At 36.2% G+C, this 24,784-nt stretch overlaps 1 protein-coding gene across 14 annotated transcripts in view; it reads left to right on the top strand.

Moving 5' to 3' along the window:
* CASK (calcium/calmodulin dependent serine protein kinase) overlaps positions 1-24,784 on the top strand; it is a 190,084-nt gene that overhangs the window by 150,079 nt on the left and 15,221 nt on the right. For 7 of the 14 annotated variants that reach the window (XM_048289565.1, XM_048289538.1, XM_048289558.1 and 4 more), the window contains 10 exons: positions 1,960-2,037; positions 3,402-3,482; positions 8,696-8,884; positions 9,386-9,464; positions 11,783-11,868; positions 12,899-12,967; positions 18,364-18,432; positions 19,808-19,843; positions 22,666-22,862; positions 24,154-24,269. In XM_048289565.1, coding sequence (XP_048145522.1) covers positions 1,960-2,037; positions 3,402-3,482; positions 8,696-8,884; positions 9,386-9,464; positions 11,783-11,868; positions 12,899-12,967; positions 18,364-18,432; positions 19,808-19,843; positions 22,666-22,862; positions 24,154-24,269 — 1,000 coding nt within the window. The remainder of the gene's footprint in view (positions 1-1,959; positions 2,038-3,401; positions 3,483-8,695; positions 8,885-9,385; positions 9,465-11,782; positions 11,869-12,898; positions 12,968-18,363; positions 18,433-19,807; positions 19,844-22,665; positions 22,863-24,153; positions 24,270-24,784) is intronic. The other 7 variants (XM_048289603.1, XM_048289597.1, XM_048289575.1 and 4 more) reach the window with 3 other exon arrangements.

Raw genomic sequence — 24,784 nt, 5'->3', positions numbered from 1 at the left:
TAGCTCTTCCATGATAGTGAGGAAAAAATTGTTTCTGTAAGCTGCTGGTTGTTCAGGGTCACAGTAAGGGAGGGAAATCAGCAACTTCAGTGACTTAGCTTTTCAACTATTGCTAGAAATAACTAATAAAAATATTTTCAAGGTAACTTTTCTGTAATTTCAATAGTCTTGAAAAAGACATTCAGTAGTATTCGTGGTGGTTATCATGCATTTTCTGCTGTACTTCCTCAGTACACAGTGCTCAGTGCAGTTTCTTAACAGGCATAGGAGGCTGATACTTTGCAATTTGCAGTTTCTGGAGTTTGAGTAGGTTTTGTTAACTTACTTAAGAAAAAGTAAAACAAATAATTGTGTACACAAAATCTTTCCTGAACTACAAGCTTGCAGAAAGCTTTTATCTCAAAACTTTCAACAGTGGTCAGGGCTGCTTAAATGGTAGAGTTTAGTTTTGGCAGCACAAGATGAAGTTGTTGCATTGGAAGAAACTGATTTAGCTTGACTTCTCTTCTTAACCCCAAGAGAGTGGTGTAACTGTCCTGCAGGGAATGTTTTTTGGAAGTGACACTGTTTGCTGGTTTTGTGCTTATTTGTGTACGGGCTTGAAATGTGCAGCATGTTTGTTACACAAGAAAGTGATGGTGATGTTGGATTGCATTTATGGCAGTTTATGTATCTACTAAGACTGAATGGTATTTCATGTCATGTGAGAAAGAGAAGAGGGCAGTTCTGTGTCTTGGCAAGATTCCCTTTTTCAAACATCCAAGGCCATTCGAAACCAAACAGTGGAGCTGTGAAGTTCCCAGAGGAAGCTCCTGAGCACTCCTTGCTTAGCAGCCTAAATGGTGCTTTCTTGTCGCCTCGTCCTTGGCAGTGTTAGGATTTGCTGAAGGTTTTAGAGTCCCTTTTTGTATTTTGAATGGTTTTTTACATCCAGTATTTTGAATTTCAGTTGAAACTTCCCTGGGCAACTTGTTGCACCACCCTTGTTGTGTTAAAAATGTCTCTAATTCCCTAAAAATGTTATTTGTGCCTTTTTTCTGTCTTAGATATCAAAGAAGTAGTCTAACATAATTAGAAAATAATTACAGGCATGTAATTATCTTTATATCACTTGAAATGTAAGCCAAAAGGTTTTATATAAAAATACTGCTTATTACAGTACCTGTTTATTCTTAAGGGTACATTTATTCCTTTAAAACATGCACAGTCTGTTAGGTTTGTATGAAGAAGAGCCTGTAATGTCTTATCTCTAATTTGAAACTTGAGAGATCTTTCTTCTTTTGTGCTTTGCATAGTTGAATGGTTTTTAAAAGGGTATTTCTAAAAAAATAATTGATGTGGAAGGTTTACAGTAGCATGTTCAAATACATTGACATTCTTCTGTCTAACAGAAAATCCTAGTAAAATAAGGGTACCCTTTTTAATGAGTACTCATTCTTGGAAGGTTTGTTTTTGTGTTCTCAGAGTATTTGGCTTTTGTAACGTTCTATCTTCAAGAGCACTTTCCCATATTCCAAGGTTTATTTAAATTCAGAATGTTCAGAATGTTTGATGTTTTGATTTATTGAGAAAAGCAGGATATGCATGTTAACTTGATTTTATAGCAGAATGTTTGATTTTCAGCATTTGTCCAAGATTCATAGGATCACTTTGAGTAGAAGAATATAGTTTCTGTAAATCTGTGGCAAAAGCATGGGAGGTTTGCAGAAGCCCTTAACCTCTTGAACTTTCCCATGTCATCCTATGAACTCTGAATCTATGGCACTGTTCAAATCAGGAAATGTTTAAAAATGAAAAGCCAAAACTGTAAGCTGCTAGATTTTGTATACAGAACATCTGTGGGGTTTGCAGTTTAACAATCATCCTAATCCTGGTAACATAAGCAGGCTATTGTAAGCACTCATTATAATTTATATAAAGTAGCATATGATTTCAGTAGTTGTTTTCTTGTTATTTCAGCTTTATGACAAAATAAACACAAAATCTTCACCACAAATCAGGAATCCTCCAAGTGATGCTGTACAGAGAGCCAAAGAGGTAATGACTTTAAAGTATATTTTTTTACTACAAAAGTTTGATTGTATTTTAACTGGAACTTATTTTTCTTCATTAAGATGTGTATTCTGGCTCATTATCTGAATTATTTCTGGATTGCTACCATTGCTTACTCAAGTTATGTAACAAGTTGTATAAACTTGCAGAATTCCATTATCTGTGTAAAGATTATGAATATTACTCAGTTTAATAATTTAACTTTTTCTTCAACAATAGTGGTGTTAAAAGGAACACTCCTGCTGGGTAATTGCAGGATATTTTCATGTTCAGGTTATCTCCAGCAGAAATCTGATATTTATAAAATTTAGTCACAAAAAGAAATATTTTGAAGTATCAGCTTTTTAAATTAAAAAAAAAAAGTTTATCATAGATGGCTCTAAAAAGAGCAGACATGGAAATGCAGTGAAGGTGGCCCGCTAGGACCAAAGATAGACAGAGATGTTCTTAATTCTTATACCTTGCAAATAGTATTTTTTTGCTTATTTATTACAAGTAGTAAAAATAAAAATGTTGTATGATATATTATCATATACTATATATTATCACCAGTGCAGTTGTCAAGGGTAATGTCACAGGAAAACACTGTTTATAGTGCTGTTAAAATAGAATATTATTTTAAGTAATAACTGAAGTCACACTGATAGATCCCTCAAGTCCTATTCTGCAAAATTTTCTGGCAGTTAATCCTGGGACATGCTTCCAGAAGCAAAATTCTCTGCTTTCATTGTCCAAGTAGCTGCATGTGAAAACTAAAGTGTAAGAATCAGGTTGCAGGCAAATGAGTTAAAACTTCTTTGCTCCTCCTTCCCAAGTGATAAAGTGGCTCAGATTTTATAAAATCTGGAGTTTGGAGGTGGGGCAGCAGATGGCCCACCTACACTTGGTGTCTTTAACAATTAGTTTTATGAGTGTTTTAATGCTGCTTTTAAACCAACTGTTTTAATAAAAGCAATTGTTTTAATAAATTGAGACGATGTGTGAAAGCAGCAACTGGTGGAGGTCATGAGTGTCACCTCTTAGCACTTCATTCCTGTCACCATATATTTAGCTGTTGGAGGAATACTGTCAACTGAAAACAAACTAACAAACAAAAAAAACAACAACCACAACCAAAACTGTTTCCTTCAAATTTCTGCTTTAATCTCTTTCAGAGAACATTGGAACAAGGTATTTTATTCTCTTGGGGCAGCTGGGTGGGGGCACATTCTCTTAAACCCTTTCCTGTGTCAAAAAGGCTGGTTTGTATAATCATTTGGGGATATTCTGACTGAGCAGGGGAGGGTTTTCATTTCTGCAGTACCTTTAAAAGAAAGTTACTTAGGGGCATTTCTCCTCTTATTTTTCAGGTATTGGAAGAAATTTCATGTTACCCAGAGAACAATGATGCAAAGGAGCTAAAACGTATTTTAACACAACCTCATTTCATGGTAAGCAGATCCTTCTCTTGTTTGGGCTATTTTTTTTTTTTTTTAAATATATATTCTTTACGTTACAAAACTTCAGTAAATTCTTAAAGTCTGCAAGTGGTGGCACTGCCTACAATATACCTATTAATAAGTATTTCTAATCTGCTGCTCTGGCAAAAGAATTCGTGTTGCTGCTGCTATTGGTCCTCAGCTGTCAGCAGTTTGGAGTAATGGAATTATGGAGCAGTTTCTCTGTGGTTTTGGGGGGCTGTGTTGCACATGGAAAGAAGAATGAATCATTTTGGATGTCCATAGGTAGAACTGGGATCCTTCTTTTTCTTTTTCCAAAGGTCTTCTTGGGATAAAGGTGTGTGAACTCATTGCAAAATAAGTGTTTATTTAATACTATTTTACAATAAATCAACAGCTTGTACAGTCTGCTGAGTTTGTGTTACATATTAACACCAACTGTGTCTGTTTCCCAAATCCGATTTGAGGGCGGTAATTGTCCTTAATTCAGGAATGTTACTGCTTAATAACTTGGTTCAAGTTATTGAAGTCCAGTAACTTGAAGGATTTATTTTGTTTATGCTGTAGGTAAAGTTCATAAATGGAGAAATAAACGTGTTTGGTTAAATCTGCTGCACACTATTGTCAGCTTAAAATAATGGATTTGACTTTCCCTAACACAAGGATTATATGCAGGAGGCTTTGTGGAATTTGCTCACCTGAAAGCTGAATTGCTGTAAGTCTGAAGGATAAACCTAATTTGCAGGAAAGAGTGAGCTGAAACCAACCTCCTATTCAGGTATAAGATGAAATCTGGGTAGCTGCATGTCCCAGTGTGTTCTTTTGATGGCCCCTGTAGCCTTGGCTACATTTATTTGAGTACTTTAAATCAGATCAGGACTATGTTTTCAAAGTGCATCTCCTGATTGCCCCTAAACAGTGTTTTGGTTTGTATCACATAAGGGTCTCAGAGCATGCAAAACAACTTTCTTCAGATAAAATTAAACTGAAACGTGTGCCAGGAGCCAGTGTAATCGAGCTGATGGATACTCTGTCCACGGGGCAAATTGGAAGCTGGCCAGAAGAAAAAAACTCCTGCATTGTGTTCAGTGTGTACATCAGGTCCTGACCAACCCATTTGTTTTACTTTTTGATTCATTCCTATTTCACTGCACTAATTGCTAATGCAGACATTGACTTCTTTGTGCCCATTCAGCAACACTCTGGTGTTATTCCCTGGAGATGGTACCTATCTTATCCTAAATTTTGTAACAGCTCTGATTCAACATTTAACAGGAATAGTTGCTTGAAGTCGAACATGTAACAAGAGGGAATGATACTCAGCCATATTGTAAGAAAGATTTTTAAAAAAACCTTTCTCTGATACTCAACTTCATTTAGAATCTGACAGGTTCATTTGATTTACTTTTTTTGTAATTACCCCGCAGTGTTGCTAAAACATTAAGCACTGTAGAGGAAGAGCATTTTTCAAGTGTAAATTATTTTCAGAGTAGGCATCAATAAAAGCAATTGTGATATATAGAAATTTCATGTATCAAATCAAGTGACAGGAAAATTGAGTTGAAAATCCTCTTTTTTATGTATCTCTGTCTCTTGATATGCTCATAAATCTAAAACTATTTGCCAGAATTCTTTTGCTGCAAATCTATAAAAAGTATTTTTTATAAGAAATAAGCTGCAATTCCATAACAGGTATTTTTGATGAGGGGTAATTTCAGCAAGTGAGTCTGTGGCATCCCAGGCTAAATTGCTGGTTGGTGAAGTCCCATCATCCCTTTTCCTCCCCATGTTTCATCCTCTCCCTTGTAGTTCTGCCATTCATCTGGAACTGCACTTTAATATTGCCCTGGGCTGAACTAGTAGAAAATTGCTCCAAAAAAAGCCCCAACTAACCATTTAGTAAAAAGAATTTAGGATAACAGGAATGCTGCCAGAGCCAGAATGAGCAAGAGAATAGAAACAGTTCATGTTAGGAAGGAGGGTAAAGCAGCGATTAAACCAGCATAAGTTGGTGTGGATCCATACCTGCAGATACCAGAGAGTCTCCAGATGTCACAGGGGCAACTCCATCATCATTCCCACTCCTGCTGCCAGATGCAGCTTTATGGATTGCAGACTTAAATAAAGTTACTCTTACATTTGTTGTGTTCTGCCAAACTTCCCTTCAGAGCCAAAGCCTTTAAAATAGAGACTATTAAATAAAGGAATAATTGTATAAAAGAATACTGTCAGCCCACACTCTGTGTGTTTGCCAGATGTTACAGACCAATACTCTGGTTATTAATGCACATTAATTCAGTAATCAGTAACATGTAGTAAGCAAGAGTGTGCATTAACACCTGTATGAGAACAGATTATTTTACTATTAACTATTTTTTTATCTAATGTATATCCCTAATCAGAAGAAAAAAAGAGTGTAATCTGTCTTGTTTACTTAATCACAGTGTCAGTGGGTTAAACTGTGTGCAGGCCTTCACAGAACCAAAGCCAGTAAAGTGTTTTTGTAACAGATCAAGTTCAAGGTGTTCTATTTGTCCTTGTGTGCCTAATGGCTACAGAAATAAATTATCAATTTGGTCAACATGTTCAACATTTCTAATTTAAAGAAATGTATGTAAATTTTGCATGAAGGTCTTTCAACAGATAATTAATTTAAGAATTCCTAAAGTATTGTCAAGTACCTCATTTGTTACGTATGTGCACATTTCAAAGAGCTTTTATTCCACTGCTCAACTTTCAGTATTTTTTTGAGTATGCCGTTTTCATGTGTAAAAGATTCTATTATATGAGTTTCATATGTTGTAGCAATTGAAACATTTGCTGTGCTAGGAGACTTTTGCTTGATGACATATTGAAATTTTGTCCATCTTCATGTGCCTTCCTATGTTGATCTCTGCAGACAGTGATCCTGCAATACAGCAGAAAGCAGCTGTTCTCATTAAACTTATTTTTAGCAGGATTATCATGTTCTGCAAAGGAAAAACAGGAAAAAACCAAATTATCAAAATTAGCAGAAATGCATGAAAACAGGCATCTTTAAGTAAGGTCCAATAGGAATCTTTTTATTAAATGTTTTCAATATTAAATTGAGCTTGCTGTACTTTAATGTCTGGTATTTCTTAATTTGTGTTCATTTTTGTGAACACACTCAAAAGTCATTTAGCATAATTATGGACTTTTAAAATGCTGGAAGTGCCATATTTTAACCTCCTACAAGGTGAATATTATTGCTAAAAATAATAAGCAGGGCATATATTTGATATGAAACAAATGTAAGAATCTGAATTACATAAGAAATGGAATATTAAAGCATGGAGAATATAACAGATGCAGGCAGGGGTACAGAATCACCTCCAAGGTCAGTGTGTCCAAACCATTAACCTACACTGGAGTAACCACACATAAATGGACACAAATAAATCAAATTTTAATTAAATATTATTGAAGTGGTTCAACTTGCATATATATTCCAAATCTTTAATATAAAATGTTGATTCAGTAGTGCAGACTAATGGAGAGGAATTGTTGTGAGTTCAAGCTTAGTGGTTGACAAAATAAGATGAAAAATAGAAAATACAGATACAGGTTAGTATTTAACTAAAAATAGTATGTGTGTAGGTGGGCTTGAAACACTGGAAAAAAGGGAGGGAATATGGGCAAAGCATTGTTAGTTTAGGGAATTCTGTTCCATAGTTATAATGCTGAATTCCCAACTGTAGTTTCAAACTAATTTGAGGAATGGAAACATAAAGTGTTAAGAAATTACCTTTTATAACATGGTACACTTTAGAAGTGTTACCCTGGGAAAAAAATTTAGGATTTTGTAGAGGTCATGAAAATCCAATTTCTGCCTTGGATTCCACTTCAGGAGTGCATCTTGTAGGCGTTTTTTTAGCACTTCCTTTGGTGTAAGTTTTGCTTAAACATTTTAATAGAAGACTTAAGTCATTGCAGAATCAGATTTCTCTGCCAAAACAAGTTCTAGATGGTCAATCTCAAGCCTTGCAAGGCTGATGGGTTTTGCAAGCTAAGAGCTATGAGCATTTAAATGAAACTTAGCAAGATATTAACTATAATATAGATGGACCTCATGGCGGTGGTGGCTCATACATCTACTGTTGTAGAGAGATTGTAGGAACTAGACTTGATTTATCAGTCCTTACCTAGGAATGATAAGCCATTTGGGTATAGAGGCAGATTCTGTCTCTGCCCTTGATTAGTAGAGGAGTAGAACCATCATGTTCACATATAAATTGGATTTAGTTTTTGGACAGAAGCGAGGTAGTTGTATATTAAATGTTGAATACAGATGGGAAATGGATGTGACGCGGGACTCTTGGAGGCGTCCTGGAGAACACTGGAATGTCATACCAGAAAAAAAGCCTGGCACTGCTGAATACTGGTTTGCTAATATTTCGGCTTTGTCCAACTTTTCTCTCATATTGTGTGTACGCTTTTTACAGTTGTACAGGATACAGGTCTATGCTGCACCTTAGAGTTCCTACAGTTGGTTTTTCTGCTTATCAAAGATACTTAAGCATAGTTAATCAATTAGCTGTTATACCATTCTCTGCATCAAGAAACAGTAAAGCTAGTGAAGCAGTATTTTAGCAGTTTGTTGGTTTGCATTCTAATTTTTGTCACGCATTTTGAACTCAGGGTGGTGGTGCTGAGTCCATGTTCTAGGGGAACGGGAGAGTATGGAAGGAATTGTGATAATAAACAACAAAAAAATCGTATTTCATTCTTTAAGTTAGTATTGATCCACAGTCCGTCTTTATTAGAGCGAAATACCATGTGATTTGAGTAGCTTTCCATTCTACTGGAGTAATTATTATAGAACAGTTTGCACAGAAAGATAGATTACTGATTCTCTGTCTATGCACATGAAGATGGATTCACTCTGACACCCTGCAGTTGTCGAGAGGATGAGGGGAAGGGAGGCAGAATCATTCTCACTGAAGTAGCTACAGTAAAAATCACATTAACTCATGCAGGTTTTAGAGGCTCAATGTACATGTGGGCATTTTCAGTCTGATGACGTTTATCTTAGACTCCTTAAGGGAAAAGTTCATCAATAGAAAATGGGGCACAAATATCTTGGATTTCCTTGAATTTCTCAAAAGCTTCAAAAACACAAGGAACGAGCGAGGGACATCGGAGGTGACGGAAATCTGATGTTTTGTTGCTGTCATCTCCTCTAGGCCTTACTTCAAACCCATGATGTAGTGGCACATGAAGTTTACAGTGACGAAGCGCTGAGAGTCACCCCTCCTCCCACCTCTCCGTACCTGAACGGGGATTCCCCGGAGAGCGCCAACGGAGACATGGATATGGAGAATGTAACGCGGGTCCGGCTGGTGCAGTTCCAGAAGAACACAGATGAGCCCATGGTATGGAGGGATACTCACTGTTTGCCTTGACACTGTGCTGGTAAAGACCAGTATTACGATGATTTCAGTGTCGGTTTCCTCACTTTGAGGGTTGTCAATAAACTAGAATAGTTCAGCAGCCACTGTAGATATTTATCCTCCTTGAAATGCTTTGTGTTCACTCACACTGCTGCTGTGCCACAAGGGCTGGGTTTGTTTAAAAGCAGCCTTGTAGTAGTTATAGCTAAATTAGGCCTTAATCCCAACTGGATTTGCACTTCAGTATAAAATCACATTTTTCACAAACCAGATATTTACATACTCATGTTGAAGTATTGCATCTTCACTTAGAAATAGTATTTGGTTTTATTGCTCATCTTGAAGTGAGTGACAAAGATTTTATTTTAATCTTAAAATTTATACCCTCCCTTCAAGCTTTCAGGAAGTGATTATTCTTAACCACTCAAAACTCATAGTGCTTAATATTTTATTTTAAAAGTATAAACATTTCCTTTTTTCTAGGGAATCACTTTAAAAATGAATGAGCTGAACCACTGCATTGTGGCAAGAATTATGCACGGAGGAATGATTCACCGGCAAGGTAATTACATCTCATGAAGAGTTTTGTCTTCAAACACAGTCATTTTAGATCATTTTGTACAAACTGTGTACATTCTCCTGATTTTGATTGCTGCTGTTCCATAGCAGTGTATCTCTGTGCCTGCATGGACTCCTGCTAACTGCTTTAGTTACCTTCCAGTTGCAGATGGCTGCCAGTGTTTTGAGGTGAGGGCCCACTGTGTTTCATTTAGGTCTTAATTAGGATAATTACTATCTTATTACTGAGTATAGCTCTGCAAGGGATTGACACACCAATAATTTCTGGAGCTGTACTTACTTAATCCACTGTTTAAAAAAAAAAAAATCCTTACACAAGTAGCAGTATTTTCCCTTGCAAAAATGGAAGAACCTTGTTCACACAGTTCTTGAGGAGCTTTGTATTTTTGGTGTTGAAGCTCACAAAAACGGGGTTTGAAATAAAAATATTACTTGTGCCTAGATTCTAAATCTTTATTTTCAGTTTTCACTACAGCTACAACAAACCCTGCAAACATGTATTTTTTCTCATCCCCAGTCTTCTTTTTGTCATTTTGTGTGTTCAGATCAGATGTCCAAAGGTAACTGGTTTTTGCCCTACTTTAAACAGGTGAATTTCCCTGCTAGGTTGGTGGCTGCAGGTTTGAATTGCACCTTGAAAGGGTTACTTTACTTCTTTCAGACTGCCTTTTTTTCTTTCGATGAAAACAAAAATCTTCATCATTTTTCAGACCAAAGTTCCCTCTAGCCTACTGTTCTATTTCAGAGGAAGCTGGGAACAGATAATTAGGAAGACAAAACATAAATTCACTTTGCCTTTCTGATATGATAAAATCTGTCAGGAAGCAGGAAAGATAAAAGTTTACGTACAAGCAAAGATGCAATTCAGACAGACCTCTATATTCCTTTAGAGGACTTTCTGAATTTAAATTTATTTGGCTTCAAACAGTGAGTTTTAAAAGGAGATTGCTCTAAGACTCACAGGAAGAAGGTTTCCTTCCAGCTGTGCTTAGGTAGTGGTGATGCTCTGCAGAGTATTGCTTCACATGGCTATGTTCCATAATGGGGCTAATAAAACTTTTAACACCTGATAAAACTGAGTAAAATATCCAACTGTGCCCATTAAAACTCTGTTCTTTTTAATTATACAGTGTCTTTTATTTCTAAAGATTGGGGGAATTTAACCTATTCTCTATGTGCTTTGTCTAACTAAGGTAGTGCTTCTGCACTAGGTAGTTTGAAAATGAGCTGTACTTCAGTGTTTCTGTAGTATGGTCATTTTTTTTTTAATGCTTTTAATTCTGTTAATGCCTCTTAGCTTCGCTGCTTCATTTTAACATAACTATTTTAGAATATTTTTACTCAATAGAACAACCCAGGTGTAATTCAGCAGTGATCTCGAGCACCACGTTTGAATCCTATTGATAGGGCCTGTGCCTTGCATTGGTTTTGAGGAGTGCTGTCATTTTTTTCTCCTGTCTCTTTTTGCTGTATGGAAAACTGTATTGCCGGGCAATAACAGCAATGTCTGGATAATAAATCTACTGTGAGCGTTACAGGAACTGTATAATTTCAGGTCCAGCAATATTAAGTACAAACTACACGATTCCCAGTCACAAAATAGTAGCTGCTGTGAAGTTGCCTCCTGTCCCTAAGCCAGCTCTACCTGGTCCTGGTGATTGAAATTGTCCTTATTCAAAAGGTGGCAGAGTTGAAATGGGAATAAAGGCTTTTAAAGATTCCATCTACTTGCAGCTTCCAGAGCATTCAGTAAAAATGAAACACCAGTGTCAGTCATTAAAAATTGTCTGTTTGTCGTTGACATGTATGCCAAATGTCCATTCTTTATTCCCATTTTTTATGTATACTTCTCCTTACAGTCATGAACATAACAATATTCACTTCTGTCAGTGACAAAAATGGGAAATGCTGCAGAAAAGGGGATTTTATTTGGTGCAGGGATGTTACTGAATCTGATTCTCAGTCTAATATGTAATGCCATCAGTTTTATATTTTGAATAATATTAAAGTATCTTTATACTACTCCAGGCCATATAGTGTTTTTGCTTCAATATTATTGTTTAATAACAAAAACATGTTTTTCCTGCGTACTTGGTAGAATGCCTAGGCATCTCTTGCTGTGTGTTCACTGCACTCTGAGAGATTTGTAGCTAATACAAAGCCCTTTTCTCAATCTAGCAAAAAAATGATTTTAATGTTGTTGTCTGTTTATGCCTTTATATGAATATTAGTGCTGTGTTAAAATTATCTCAGTTTGTGGAAACACATCTTGAGGTGATTGTGTGTTTGTTAACTCCGCAGGTACGCTACATGTAGGGGATGAAATCAGAGAAATAAACGGAATCAGTGTCGCAAATCAAACTGTAGAACAGCTACAAAAAATGCTTGTAAGTACCTGAAGTCTTCCTCCATAAAAGTGCTTGTCTTATTTTGTCAAAACTTTTGTGTACTAACTTCCCCTTTTTCTTGTGTTCTTGATAGACTACATGTGCACATAACAAGAAGTTCTTTCTGTTTGTAACTGTTGTGCTCGCAGTTACTGAAGCTTACAAAGGAAAAAAATGTTGCTTTGAGCTCAGTCTGTCTTTTTCCAGGAAAACTCCACCTTGGGCCTTGCTAGTAGAGTCTGTTTGTTATTTCTGGAACAATTTTTAATTTTTCTGCAAGCAACCCTAACTTGAGATCTTGGATGGTATCACTAATCCCGGACAAGCTTAAAGGGAAATAACATTTTTTTGGGGTCACAGTAAGCCAGCCAAAGAGAGAAAGGGGGGAAACTCTCAGACGTCTTGAAGTGATGTGCTCACATTTCTGCCCAGATTGAGTCCCACAGAAGTCAGCCCTGTGGCGGCACAAATATTCAGATTGCCATTTAAGAAAATATGTTGTCACAGTCTGCTGCTGTTCTGCAGTTACTACTTGTTGTGAATATTCTTACACAATAGTAAATGCAAAGTAGCAGACTCCATGTTCTGTTTTGATGAAAGACTATTTTTGACATTCCTACCTTTATTACAGTAAAATGCAGCTTCCAGAAACTGAATACAGTTTTGCTATTTAACATCTATGATGAAAGGGAAGAAAATGCCACTTTGGTAGCAAAGACTGTAGATGACAAGAGTATAGCTACAAATAAATGGTTGACATGGAAGACACCTACACATCTCTGAATCTGTGGTGTTAAAATACAGTTCTGGGTCTAGGCATTCAAAACGTGGTCAGGTGAACAAAGTGGTAATGTACATTTATACTTAAGATTAATCAGGACATTTTCACTGTTTGTTTATAGGTGGTATGACAACTTATCCATAGCATTTTAGCTTTTCATACTTGAATTGTGGTGTTTTCCTTTCAAGCATTAATAATTTGGAGATTTTTCTCTTCAGCGTTAGTCTCAAAGTGCTTCTCTTTACACAGAGGGAAATGCGTGGAAGTATTACCTTCAAGATTGTGCCAAGTTATCGCATGCAATCTTCATCCTGTGAGGTAATGAATTTAATGACCCATCCCCTTTCTTCCTCAGTCCTGTAACTAACTGCCTGCTGATGGCTGAATGTTACTGCTTTCTGGGAAATTGTTTCTGCCTGTCCTGTTAGATCACGCACACCAATTTTACAACAAAGATAACGGAACACGAGTAGGCCCCACCTACCTACTCAGCCCTGCCTTCATATTCATCTCATCAGCACCTTAACTAACTCTTTACAGCCTATTAAAGAAAAAAAAATAGGAAAGGGGATCCTCGGCTTATGCTTTTAGGAAGCCCCTTTAAAATATGACCATTTAAACTCATTCTTCAGGAAGTCTTATGAAAAGTTCCTAAGCTGAGGAGCAATCCTCCTGTTTTTTAGGCTTTAAGCATTATACTGCTGCTTTGGGCTGTTAAGGGTTAATTGAAGAGCCTGTTTCTGTATAACCCTGTTGAGGTAAATTTGTGATGGTTGTGTGTAACAGTTACATGTGGCTTAATATTGTGTTTCCATGAAAAAAAGGTCTTTGTCACTACAGAAGAAGAACAGATTTGGAGTTGTTGCTGAATTAGAAACTTGGTATTACGGCTTTTGCACAGCAACGTTTAATTCCCTTCTGCTCACAAAGTTATGTTCCAGATTGCAACTGAAGGGAATTAAATTGTAGAAAATGGCTGTTTGAGAGCCACTGTTCCAGTCTGAGCATACAGATGGCATATGCAGCGTGTAGATGATGCCAATCTCTCCGTGCCACATGCTTAACTGCGCAAACAGCTCCCAAATTAGAATTCCCAGAGTGAAATCACAACCCCCGCTGAAGTCAAGCACCTTATCTTAATTAGAGCTGTGATTTCACCCTAATTGTTCTTGTGTCTCAGCAGATGCTAGAATACACAGAAACTGCTATTGAGGTTGTCAGAACAATCTGTTTGCAAGGAAAAAAGTTACTGCTTTTTGGTTGCCTTCTGTACTTCTAGTAGAATTCAACAAAAACTGAAAGGTTTTAGGGGTAGAAGGTTTGACAGAGTTTCACCTATGAGGCCAATTTTCTTAAAATAAATATGAAACCAAAAGTTTTTCATGAAATGCAAAGGCTTTTAAAAAAATTGCAGCGTGCTGACAAATCCATGTATTGACTTCACACTGCAAAGAGGAATAGTAATAAAAGATACCTCACTTCCCATTGTTGAAGTACAGAAACTGGTGAAACTGCAGACTTGCTGGGAAGATGGTTATTTGGAAAAACTCAGCATAAAGCTTTAAATTAATACTGTTAGGTGTCATTTTAGTAATAGCAGATCATCTCTTTTCTTTAGCTTTGTGTCCTTAGGCTTTTCATTACTATTTATTTCACCAAAAAATGTAAAATAGACTCTTACTTACCTTTCTTTGGAAAAAATGGCTAAACTAGAAATGTGTGATCAAAGAGAAAAAGGAATCATGTCTAATTATCACACTCTGTAGCATTTAGCATTCATTTAGTCAGAGATGGATGAGTCTTTTCCACCTGCTCAGCCTCACTAAGACTTTGGTTGATTTTCATCAGTTACAAGTGTACACAAAAACCCCAGTGTTTTTAAATCATCCTGTTAAAGCATCACTAGTCCTTTGGTACACAGAGAATTTTTGTCACTGAATTTTTCAGGAAGGTGATTCAGATGATAAATCTAATTTTTAACCATTGATAAAGACTAAAACTCAGTGTTGACTGACATTACTAAGACACAGAAATCTTGCTTCTCGTGCCCTCCAGCAGGATAAATAGAGAGATATTTGGTCTTCACTAGTATAACCTTCCTAGTTAAGGTATTTTTTTGGCAATACTTCAGTATATATTTGTTTGGTTCTCCTCCTCCTTCAGTCATGGACTGGTGCTCATGTAGTGTAGTTTTATCACAAGAGGAATATAAGACAGAATCGAGAAAGTGGGGGGTTTGAGGCTCCTACCAGGATCACATCATTGGATTGCAAAACATCTTCTTAATCTTGAATAAGAAAAAACTAAGTATTAGTAGAATTAGAGGTGATGTGCCTTTTGTTTACAATCTTAGGCCTTCACAAGGGTGAGGAGAGCATGGAATGGCTTTTTTTTAATAACTGGGATTTGAATTTCACTTGCCATATTTGTCTTCTTTTGAGTAGTCATTTAAAATAAGTGTTATTTTCTAAATATTGAGCCATTTCTGCATATTTAAGGAAGTCTTTCCTACACTATGTAATTCAGGGTCACTAGGCAGTTTTCAAAATCTCAACTGAATAATTTCAAGTTTCTTAGGCATTTGTGGCTTTTCCTGCACCCATGCCTTCCATTCACTTACCAGACCTCCTATTTCATGGAGCACACCTTGTTTGAAAACATAATACTTTTAAATTCCCTTGTGTGAAACTTGGATCAGCTGATGTGGTGTGAGGTAACCTCTTTAGTCACTGGTGTGGCAAATGACCTCAGTTAACACAGATATTTAGATAACAAGGGGCCAGTGTTGCTTTCTTTATCAGATACCCAGAAAATTGCAGATTTACATAAATGTGAACTTGAGTAACTATTGCAACACATCCTTCTTATGGCTGATGGCTGTGTGTGCTGTTCATATGTTTCAGTTTTATCCCACTGAGCAAGCATTTTGCTCTGGCTACATTTGCATTCTTTCTTTGTACTGACACAACACCCCAAGTAACATTTTATAGTGTCAGATATGTGAGAATAGTAAGGGAAATCCTTTTTTTTAACAAAAAAAAAATTCTTTATAAACATTCTTTATGTTTCAGATTGTCTTTGTGAGACTCTTACGTTGTTTTATTAAGAAGAAAAGCTTTTATAAATACGAGATTTTAAAAGTCTGGTGGTAATTACCATGGATTTTTTTCCTTTAGTCTTCCATGGTTTCTCTTAGTGTTCAAACTATGAGTATTTTTATAGTCTTAAACTTTTTTGGCATTTGTATTAAAAATACTGGCAGAAGTGTTCCTTGAGCAAGACTGAAATGTAAAACTACTTTCAGATTTTTGGAAAGTCTGTCTGGTTTTTTTGTTGGGGATTTTGATTTTGGTGGTTTTCTTGTTTTGGGGTTTTTTTCAGATCTGGCAGCAATGCCATTGATCCAGCTGTTTTTGTCAATATCTAATTTGATCAGGTTGTATTTATTCGACATAATTGGGTTCTGCTATAGGTTTGCATCTCAAATGCATTGGTTTATCATTCCTAAAGAATGATGCCACACCTAAGAACAAGGAATCAACAGGAAAGTGGGTTTGCCATAATTTGAAAATAATTGTGGTTGTTTCCTCTAAGGCTCTGGCTCTGTGGTTCTTTGACTGAATAGTAATGACCCCAAAGATTTCTCTGTTGTTTTTTGTCTTGCACTGGAGAAGACTGGGAAGTCCAGACAGTCAAGTTTACTGATACACAATGATAATAACCTTTCTACATTACTCAGAATCACTATCCTCCAAGTGTTTTTCTGCCCCGACTCCCAGGAAAAGTGGGGCTTTCACTGGTTTACTGGAGAAACAAACTCACAACCAAAACTGAAGTTTTCCAGGCCAGTCCTAAGCAGTTCTGTTATTCTACAAGGATTTCTTGCTTATTGATTTGTCTCATTAAATTGTGCATAATACAGTTTTTCTCCTAACTTTTGAGTCTATATTTTTTGAAAAAACACCCATCCCTAGGAAAATAACAATCTAAATGCCTTTGAAATTGTGGCAGAACAGAACAGCCTAATTATGTAAAAGTCATACATAAAAATATGTCTCTTGACTAACTTGTTAGATTATTTCTGACAGTACTGAAATCACCAATAGCACCGAAAATGTATATTTTCCTCAGTATGTTATGATGAACATTTGCTTTGAATAATATGCTGTCTTATGTTGAGAATTGTTGGAGGAATACAAATCAAAACATTCTCAAACCAAGAAAATTTCCTTCAAAGGCAGAATCCTTCAAGACTGTCCAGAAATAGTGGCATTCTCTAAACTTGTTTTTCTCCCAATGATTTGGGTGTTTGCATCAGTTTCAAAAGCTTTCCCTTGCTCCTTACTAAGCCATTACTGACAAAAAATCATAACAAACCATATTGAAAAAAAATTCAAAATTAATTTTTCACCTCTTGAAAGTGAGAAAATAACAGAGACAGAATGCTGATAATCCATGCACCCAAAAAAAAAAAGAGAATATTGATTCCTTTAGGCCTTTTTTTTTTTTTTTTTTTTTAAAGTAATGAATGGTTTATTTGCTCTCATTTATGCTGGAGTGATTTTGTAACTAGAATTAGAGCTGATTTTCCCCATTCTGTTACCCATTGCAAGTATTTGTGGAGGCAAGTTTTGTTCCTAGGCATGTGGCATTAATCCGTGATTAATGTTGCATGAACAGTTTGGCTCCAGGTCTGGGTTCTTAATTTGTTCACAAAAGGTACTTGTATTGATAAAATATGATAGGATTAACTTTGTTTGCTTAGAAAACTGTTTTAGCCCTTTTTCTCTGCTGTCCTTGATGTTACACAAAATGACCAGACATTCCTAAGATGACCTTTGACGTGGAATATTATATTCCAGAATTCCTTTGAGGGTAAAAGGGATTTTTATTTTTTTCACAATGTGTAGAGTGGATTATTTTATTTCTGGAAGAGATGGCTCAATTATCATGGAATTAAGCACTATACAGTCAAAGTGGCATGTGAGAAACATTGCTCTGAAAAACCCAGTCAGGAATTCCTGTTATCCCTCCTGTATTCCCAGTATCACCCTGTCTGCTGTCTCTTCACTCAAGTGTAGGGCCACATCGTAGTCTGGGTCAAGGGAAATGGCTTTTTCAAAGTGTTATATTTTGGCAAGGTTTGATACTTTCAAGCCCTTAAGGATGTTGGAAGAAAACCCTCATTTGTGCTGTAAAATGGATGAGAAGTGAGGAGAGAGAATCCAGCTTCCTTCTCAGGCCCCAGCCTCAGTGTCTTTGAGACTGCAGAGAGATGCATCTTGCTGAGTAAAGACTGATCAACACCACATAGCTGAAAAAATATTTAGAAACATCTTTAAAACAGGATATGGGCCTCATTCTATTCCAAGTACTATTCAGAGTGTAGCTTTCAGGTATTTTAACCGAGACTGGTGTATGACTAAGGGCCGGTAGCATTGTCAGCCACATGAGACCTCAGAAGTCCCAGTTATTAAAAAGCTGAAGGCAACATAAAGGTAGTTATTAACTCAAATAAATCAAAATGTCAAACCTGAATCTTAAGCTATGGAAAAACTTTTCAGATTTACAGAGTTTGAGGTGTGGAAACTTCATTTCACAAATGAAGCAGCTAAGCAATTGGTTATAAGGCTGTGGATGTAACTGTTCTTTGAAATATATCTGTGTTCCTGTGATAGTGTTGTGTTGTTAATGAACCTTGTGTCTTATTTCAGAGAGATTCCCCCTCTACATCCAGACAGTCCCCAGCTAATGGTCATAGCAGCACTAACAATTCTGTTTCGGTAAGATTTCCAGTTCCACACAGAGAAAGTGTGAAAGTTTTGTTGGTGCTCATCTGCCATTACTGTTAAACTTATCGTGTGGTCAGTGGAAAATTTTGTCCTGCTGAGAGAACCCAGGTTATTGCATATGTAACTCCCCGTTTTCTTTTTTTTTTTTAAAGGGCTTTTTCCAACATATTCTTCTCATTAAAAGCCATACCGTGAATTAAATGTTAATAACTGTACTGTGACACTTCAGTCATCCTTAAATCATTGTCAGCACTTTCCTCAAAACTAGGCAGAGGTTTAAAGTGGAAGTTTTTATTTCCATCCTGAGCTTTGGAAGCAGAGTTTGAAGGAAGAGTAACTGTGCAGTTGGTATCCCAAGACATTTTAGATTTTTTTTTTTTCTTTAAGTTTTGTGTTTTGAGAGCCCTCTGGAACGTGTACTGGTTTCCGCTATCTGAGTTAAGGAATTGGTGTGCTCTCTGCTGTCGTGGTACGTGCACATACTGTGTGAAACATGAGCCTTGCCTGGGTATGGAAAGCAAAAGGAAGTGGCTTTAAACTGCACTACAAACCAAGCTATTACCATCACATCTTTAACACAAAGTACTTCTGTTTTGTATGTATTCAGGTAGAAAAGTGCTGTCGATCTCCTGTTCTTCCTAAAGTACATTAATGTTAAAATTCATGTTGTTTATCATTTGTTGTTATTTGGGCCAGTGTAGTAACTACACACAAGTTTCTTCAGTGAGTGCTGTCAATATCGTGAGTTCATGGGACTAGCTAAAAACAAACAAAAAAAACAAAACCAAGTAACTCTTTCTTTAACTATTAATAAAAATTGCAACTTAGACATTATTTGCCACAAGGTAAAGTGCTTATTAATTAGTAGAATGAAAAATAATTGTGTGAATGAAAAATTTAAGACATTTTTGTGAATTAAATTGAATTTATAACATGATAAGTAGTTGTAATCTTAATTCTCAGCACAATTGATCACATTATACATTTTTAATCACAAGTTTTTTAGTATTTATAGCAGCCTCTCTCTTTTAAAAGCAAAACTTAAGTATTAAGTGGAAAAGGCATTCACATAAAGAGCCTCTTTCACTTGGTGGTGCTTTTGTGTTGAAGATGCTGAATTATTTATTAAAAAGCACATTCTTTATCTGCTTAAACTTTTTACCTGCTTTCTTCAGCTTGCTGCTAAACAGCCTGGGTTTGATTTTTCTTTAAGAAAAGAATTATTTCTAAACATGGGTCAATGCTTTATACTTTTGTCTAACTTACCATTTTACTGTAACGTAGTATGAATCACTAACAAACGGTGTTATGTACCCTTAAAAAGTAAAATGAAAATTTCTTCTCCTGGGTTGACTTTATTCTGCAGGACTTGCCATCGACAACACAACCAAAAGGACGACAGGTGAATAGAAATCCTCCATGGGAATTTTTGTAAACTTAGCTGCTAGCAAACATCCCTGCTTACCTTTTTCCCCCTCATATTCTGTATGTGCTGGACTAAAACATTTAAGCTTGGAAAATTTGTTCCATTTTTTTCATTTTTCTTTTTAACTCATTTGTTTGTGGCTAATTCAAAATAGCTTTTTTTGTTGTTTTTCATGTGTCCACATGTGTGGGAGTTACAAAGTCATTGTGAATTTAACTGGAGATGTTGATTTAGTTCAGAATGCATTAATAGACTTCCTGTTGTGCAGTGTCCTGTTGTAGTGGTTCTGTTCAAACCCATGACACCTGTGCAGCTTTTAATCTTAGAGGAAAGCTGAAATTTCTATTTTAGCTGGCATGGAAACAAGTAGGGCAGGTGTCTAAAACTCTAAAATATTGTGCTGACAAAGATTTCAAGTCTTGAGTTTATCTGAAACTAATTACTAACATTAACAAAGCTCTTCAAAAAAAAAAAACATTAAAGACAGTTTCTGTTAAGGTTTGATAAATCTGAAGATGGTCTCTTAAAATTTCAGTCTTAAATCCCATATTCAATAACCTCCTTTGACTTTGTTACCTTGACCTGCTGGTTGTGCAAGTCATCACAGACCAAAGAAAGATCTTCCCTCTACAGAGAATTCCAAGAAAGCCCATAGGGGCTCCTCAGAGGATTCCCTATCATTTTCTTTGCAATATTAAGAATTTTTGGTTTTTTACTGCAGCCTCCAAATGAACACATACTGTCAAGTGATTTGTGATTCATCTCAAGTAACTGCTCCAGTTATATATAGTCATTCCAGAATCTACCTCTGAATTTTTAACTGAGTACTCAGCCTCCTTCTCTACCAGGAATTTTTTTAATAGCTCTTGCAATTCCATTCAAGAAGTCAATCAGCTAGTTTAACTCTTGTCTTTGAGAATCTTTTTATATTGCTGTCTGGTTGAGCTGTCTAGAACTTCTATTACAAGAATGGTTTGCTCTCACTTCACTTCCCATTTTTAAAGGTCTCTATGGTTCTTTCAGATTTCCCTTTTCTTCTGAAGACTCCAACTGCCTGAATGTAAACCTGGAAAGGCTCCATGGTACCCCTTCCAAACATTTATATTAGGTTTCCATTTGGTCCTCATAGGGTATTTTCCCCAGGAGAAGAAACTTTGTTCAAGGCAATGTCAAAATAATGGTGTTTCTCTTACTCACACCATTTATAATTACCTGATTTTTTCAATTTTTACCTGATTTTTCCCATTGAACCAACATCTTTTTCTTGTCATCCTGGAAAACATTAAGGGCTTGGAAAACAGATACATGTTTATGTATGAGGAAGTCTGTAAAATTCCATGAATTGCCAGTATGTGGTGGATAATGGCTCAAGCTGGAGCAGGGACTTGAAAAACAGGGACATTTCTAGACAGTGAAAATACTGCTGATGTTTCTAGACCAATATTAGATAAGCTTCAGGCAAAATAAGGGATCAGCTCAATATTGATTACTTCATGGAAAACAAATTAATAAACATAATTGGTTTCAAAATATCCTATTTCTCAGGTAATTAAAAGAAGGTGGGTTGCTTTTTTAAGCTCACTCAATGCCAGCAGAACAAGGGTCAGATTTAATATATTAAAAGTTGAGTTCTGTATTGGTGTTGTCATCTGATGCTCTCGCTGCAAACCAATAAAAATACATCAGATACAAGATAGAAGTGATTAGCCATTTTAAGTTAATTTATTCATATCTCAGTGTGCAGATCGGATTACTTTTTTAAGTGCCATGAATAGTGCTAACACTGCATACTTACAGCTATTTCTGGAGCAGAATTTGAGCAAAGTTGAAAAGTGATTGTTGCAGTTTGTAAGAAGGTTATTACTTTGCAATGCAACTGTTGGGCTTTTTTTAATCTAGTCAATTTTTAGTAAGAAAATCAGCAGTATGTGTATACAAGGCTGTCTGAGATGCTGTAGGGTGGTGTTTGAAGTTCATGAACTACAGAAATTATCCACCTAGGGCATGACATTTAATTTTGATTTTAAGATCCTTGGTTGTAATTAGCAACCAAAACTGGAGATCACTTTTATTTTTATTTTCTAGAGTTGAGACCTCAGTAACACACAAAGATAGGATTGGTATATTAGTTTAAATTGTGAAGTCAGAGTCTGGATTCTTTCTGTTAATGTTCCTTAGAGAATAACTTGCTCAAATCATGAGTTTTATTTACACAGGAACAGACTTTTACTGAAAAGCCCATACAAAGAACTTCCACATTCCTCTTTAGTAACTCTGTGATAGGTCCAATACAGGACCTCCTGAAAAAGATTTTTTTAAATGTCTTAAATCTTTAAAATTCTCATTCTAAAGATCACTAATAAAGCCTAAGTTCTTTATACTGTCCAATAAAATTTCCTACCTCAGAAATTTTTAAAACGTACCATGGGAGTTCAGTTGGAAAGTGTATTACAAATTGAGTTGTAAGGTGCTGGCTTATGTTCTGTAATGATTTGTGATAGTTAATAACTATTAGAGAGACTCTATGAGAGTTTATTACATTTCTGCTGTTCAGGTTCCATAGAATGTAGAAACCATGAGCTGCTGAAATAACATCATATGTCTCCATCGTTTGCTGGAGGGGGCATTTTCATTTTCAACTATCACTTACGCTTTGGCACCTTCCTTTTTTGTTTCTTTCTTTGCTTGTTGCAACCAATATGTGTAGCTGCATTCACAGATCAGATTTTCACCTGTTACTCTGAATGCCATATCGGTAATAATGCTGCAGTGTCTCTTATAAACTCTTTTTTTTGTAGATCTATGTAAGAGCACAATTTGAATATGATCCAGCAAAGGATGACCTCATTCCCTGCAAAGAAGCTGGCATCAGATTCCGAGTTGGTGATATTATCCAAATCATTAGCAAAGATGATCATAACTGGTGGCAGGGTAAACTTGAGAACTCCAAAAATGGTACTGCAGGTCTTATTCCTTCTCCTGAACTTCAAGAATGGTATGACTTATGTTTTCTATAAAAATGAACTTAGTTTTGATTTTATTTCTGTCTCTCATACTTTTCACTGTTGTATAGCTAGTTTTTTGAATTTTTTTTTCCTTTTTTTTCTCAGAGTCTATATATTGACTCAATTTGTGTGGCATTGATTTTTTTTCTCTCATATATGCATAACAGTAAGGGTTACATGCAATATCATATGTGTGATTACATTGAAAAAAATAATTCCTCTGTTAATAAACAGTGTGTTTTCTGGTATACTATAGGAAACTAGGATTGAAGATGGCTACATGCAAATAGGTTATATAAGAGGGTCAAATAATTTCTCTTTCAGCTTCTAAACAGGGGTTTCATTAGCATTGCTTACATGCAAGTGCTGCAGGAATAAGGTCTTAGCAAGATACCAAGCAAAAAGGTCATTGAGGGAGTTTCAGGGTTTTCTTTCCTTTTCATTTTTCATGTGAATGTCAAAAAGCAGAAAAATCTCAATGCTAAGATTCCTGAATGATAGGTTCAGTGAACAGCAATGGCACTGAGCAGTGCAAAGCCTTTAAACAGCCTCTTGCAGGAGCTGTTTAGGAAAAAATTGAAATGCATCATCACAAATTCTGGCAAGCAAGTCCTGGGCCTTGGAAGATACGGCCATAACTCAACAAAGTTTATCAACATGGATAGTCTAGCCCAAAATACTTCATACAGGATTTGCTCCATAAAAGAATTGGAGTTCTGCACGGAGTTTAACAGCTCCTGTGCCTCCTGGACTGGCTAAGGGAGATTTTTTCAGAAGAGAAACAGAGGCACACAAGACCTTTAGTTCCATCTCCTGAGCTCTGTGCAAGCCCTGGCATAAGGGAGGCACAGGTGTACCTTGCAGTGCTTCACCCCAAAGATCACCTTCCAAACAGTCCCACAGCACCACTTGCTCTGCAGTAATTCAGACCATGGTGGTCTTTCCAGACCTTGTGCTCTTCCATTCTGATCTGCTGCAGAATGGTCTGGATTCATTTCAGGAGCTGCCCTTCCTCCCATGCTCACTTCATCTGTGAGCTTCCATCATCTACCATTAAGAAAATATTCTTCCATCAAAATACCCCTATATATATATATATATATATATATATATATATATATATATATATGTTCTTTTAAGTCATCAAAACAAAAATGTTGTTAAAAGTTTTACTGTTTTCTTGTTCTATAAAAAAAGTCTTACTTTTCTAATTCATTCTGTGCAGCTTTTTTAAGATCCTTGATTACAACAGAAAATGTTTCTTTCTCCTCCATATGTCAGGCGAGTTGCTTGTATTGCCATGGAGAAGACCAAACAGGAGCAACAGGCCAGCTGTACTTGGTTTGGAAAGAAAAAAAAGCAGTACAAAGACAAATATTTGGCAAAGCACAATGCAGGTATGAACAAAAAATGCAGGTATCTTTAACAGGTTACATTCTTTGCAGTTTAAGCCTTGCCATTAATTGTTCTGCTGGCACTCTTATATGAACCTAATGAGTTACTTAGGAAAATATAAGTAAAATTCTAATTACGCCAACGTTACTCTGCTTGTTCTTTGCTATTTAAGCCTAGAGCTTAGTCAGTGAGAGGCAAGCTGCCACAAAATCAGTGCATCATAGTATATCCTGATAACAGGCTTAGATTGTTTGGGGGTTTATGTTTAAAGCAGCATTAGAAACCCAACAGGATATGATTTTTGCAACCTGTATAATTATGCTGTGCTCTACAGAAGACTGTTCTGTGTCATCCTTGTTAATGTGTGTTTATAGTTATAGATATGTGAAAACATCATGAAAGAGCATTTTTGTTGAAGTGGTACAGCTGGAAGTGGAGTAAGAGCCATTGTATAGTCAGTGTGTTATTTACAGTTACCAGATAGAACCAGCTGTGGAGGTTTATCCTCCCTGCAGTG

Source organism: Corvus hawaiiensis, chromosome 2, assembly GCF_020740725.1.
Source record: "Corvus hawaiiensis isolate bCorHaw1 chromosome 2, bCorHaw1.pri.cur, whole genome shotgun sequence".
Classification (NCBI taxonomy): domain Eukaryota; kingdom Metazoa; phylum Chordata; class Aves; order Passeriformes; family Corvidae; genus Corvus; species Corvus hawaiiensis.
Note: the sequence above shows the minus strand (reverse complement) of the source record. Positions and strands in the feature narration are given on the sequence as shown.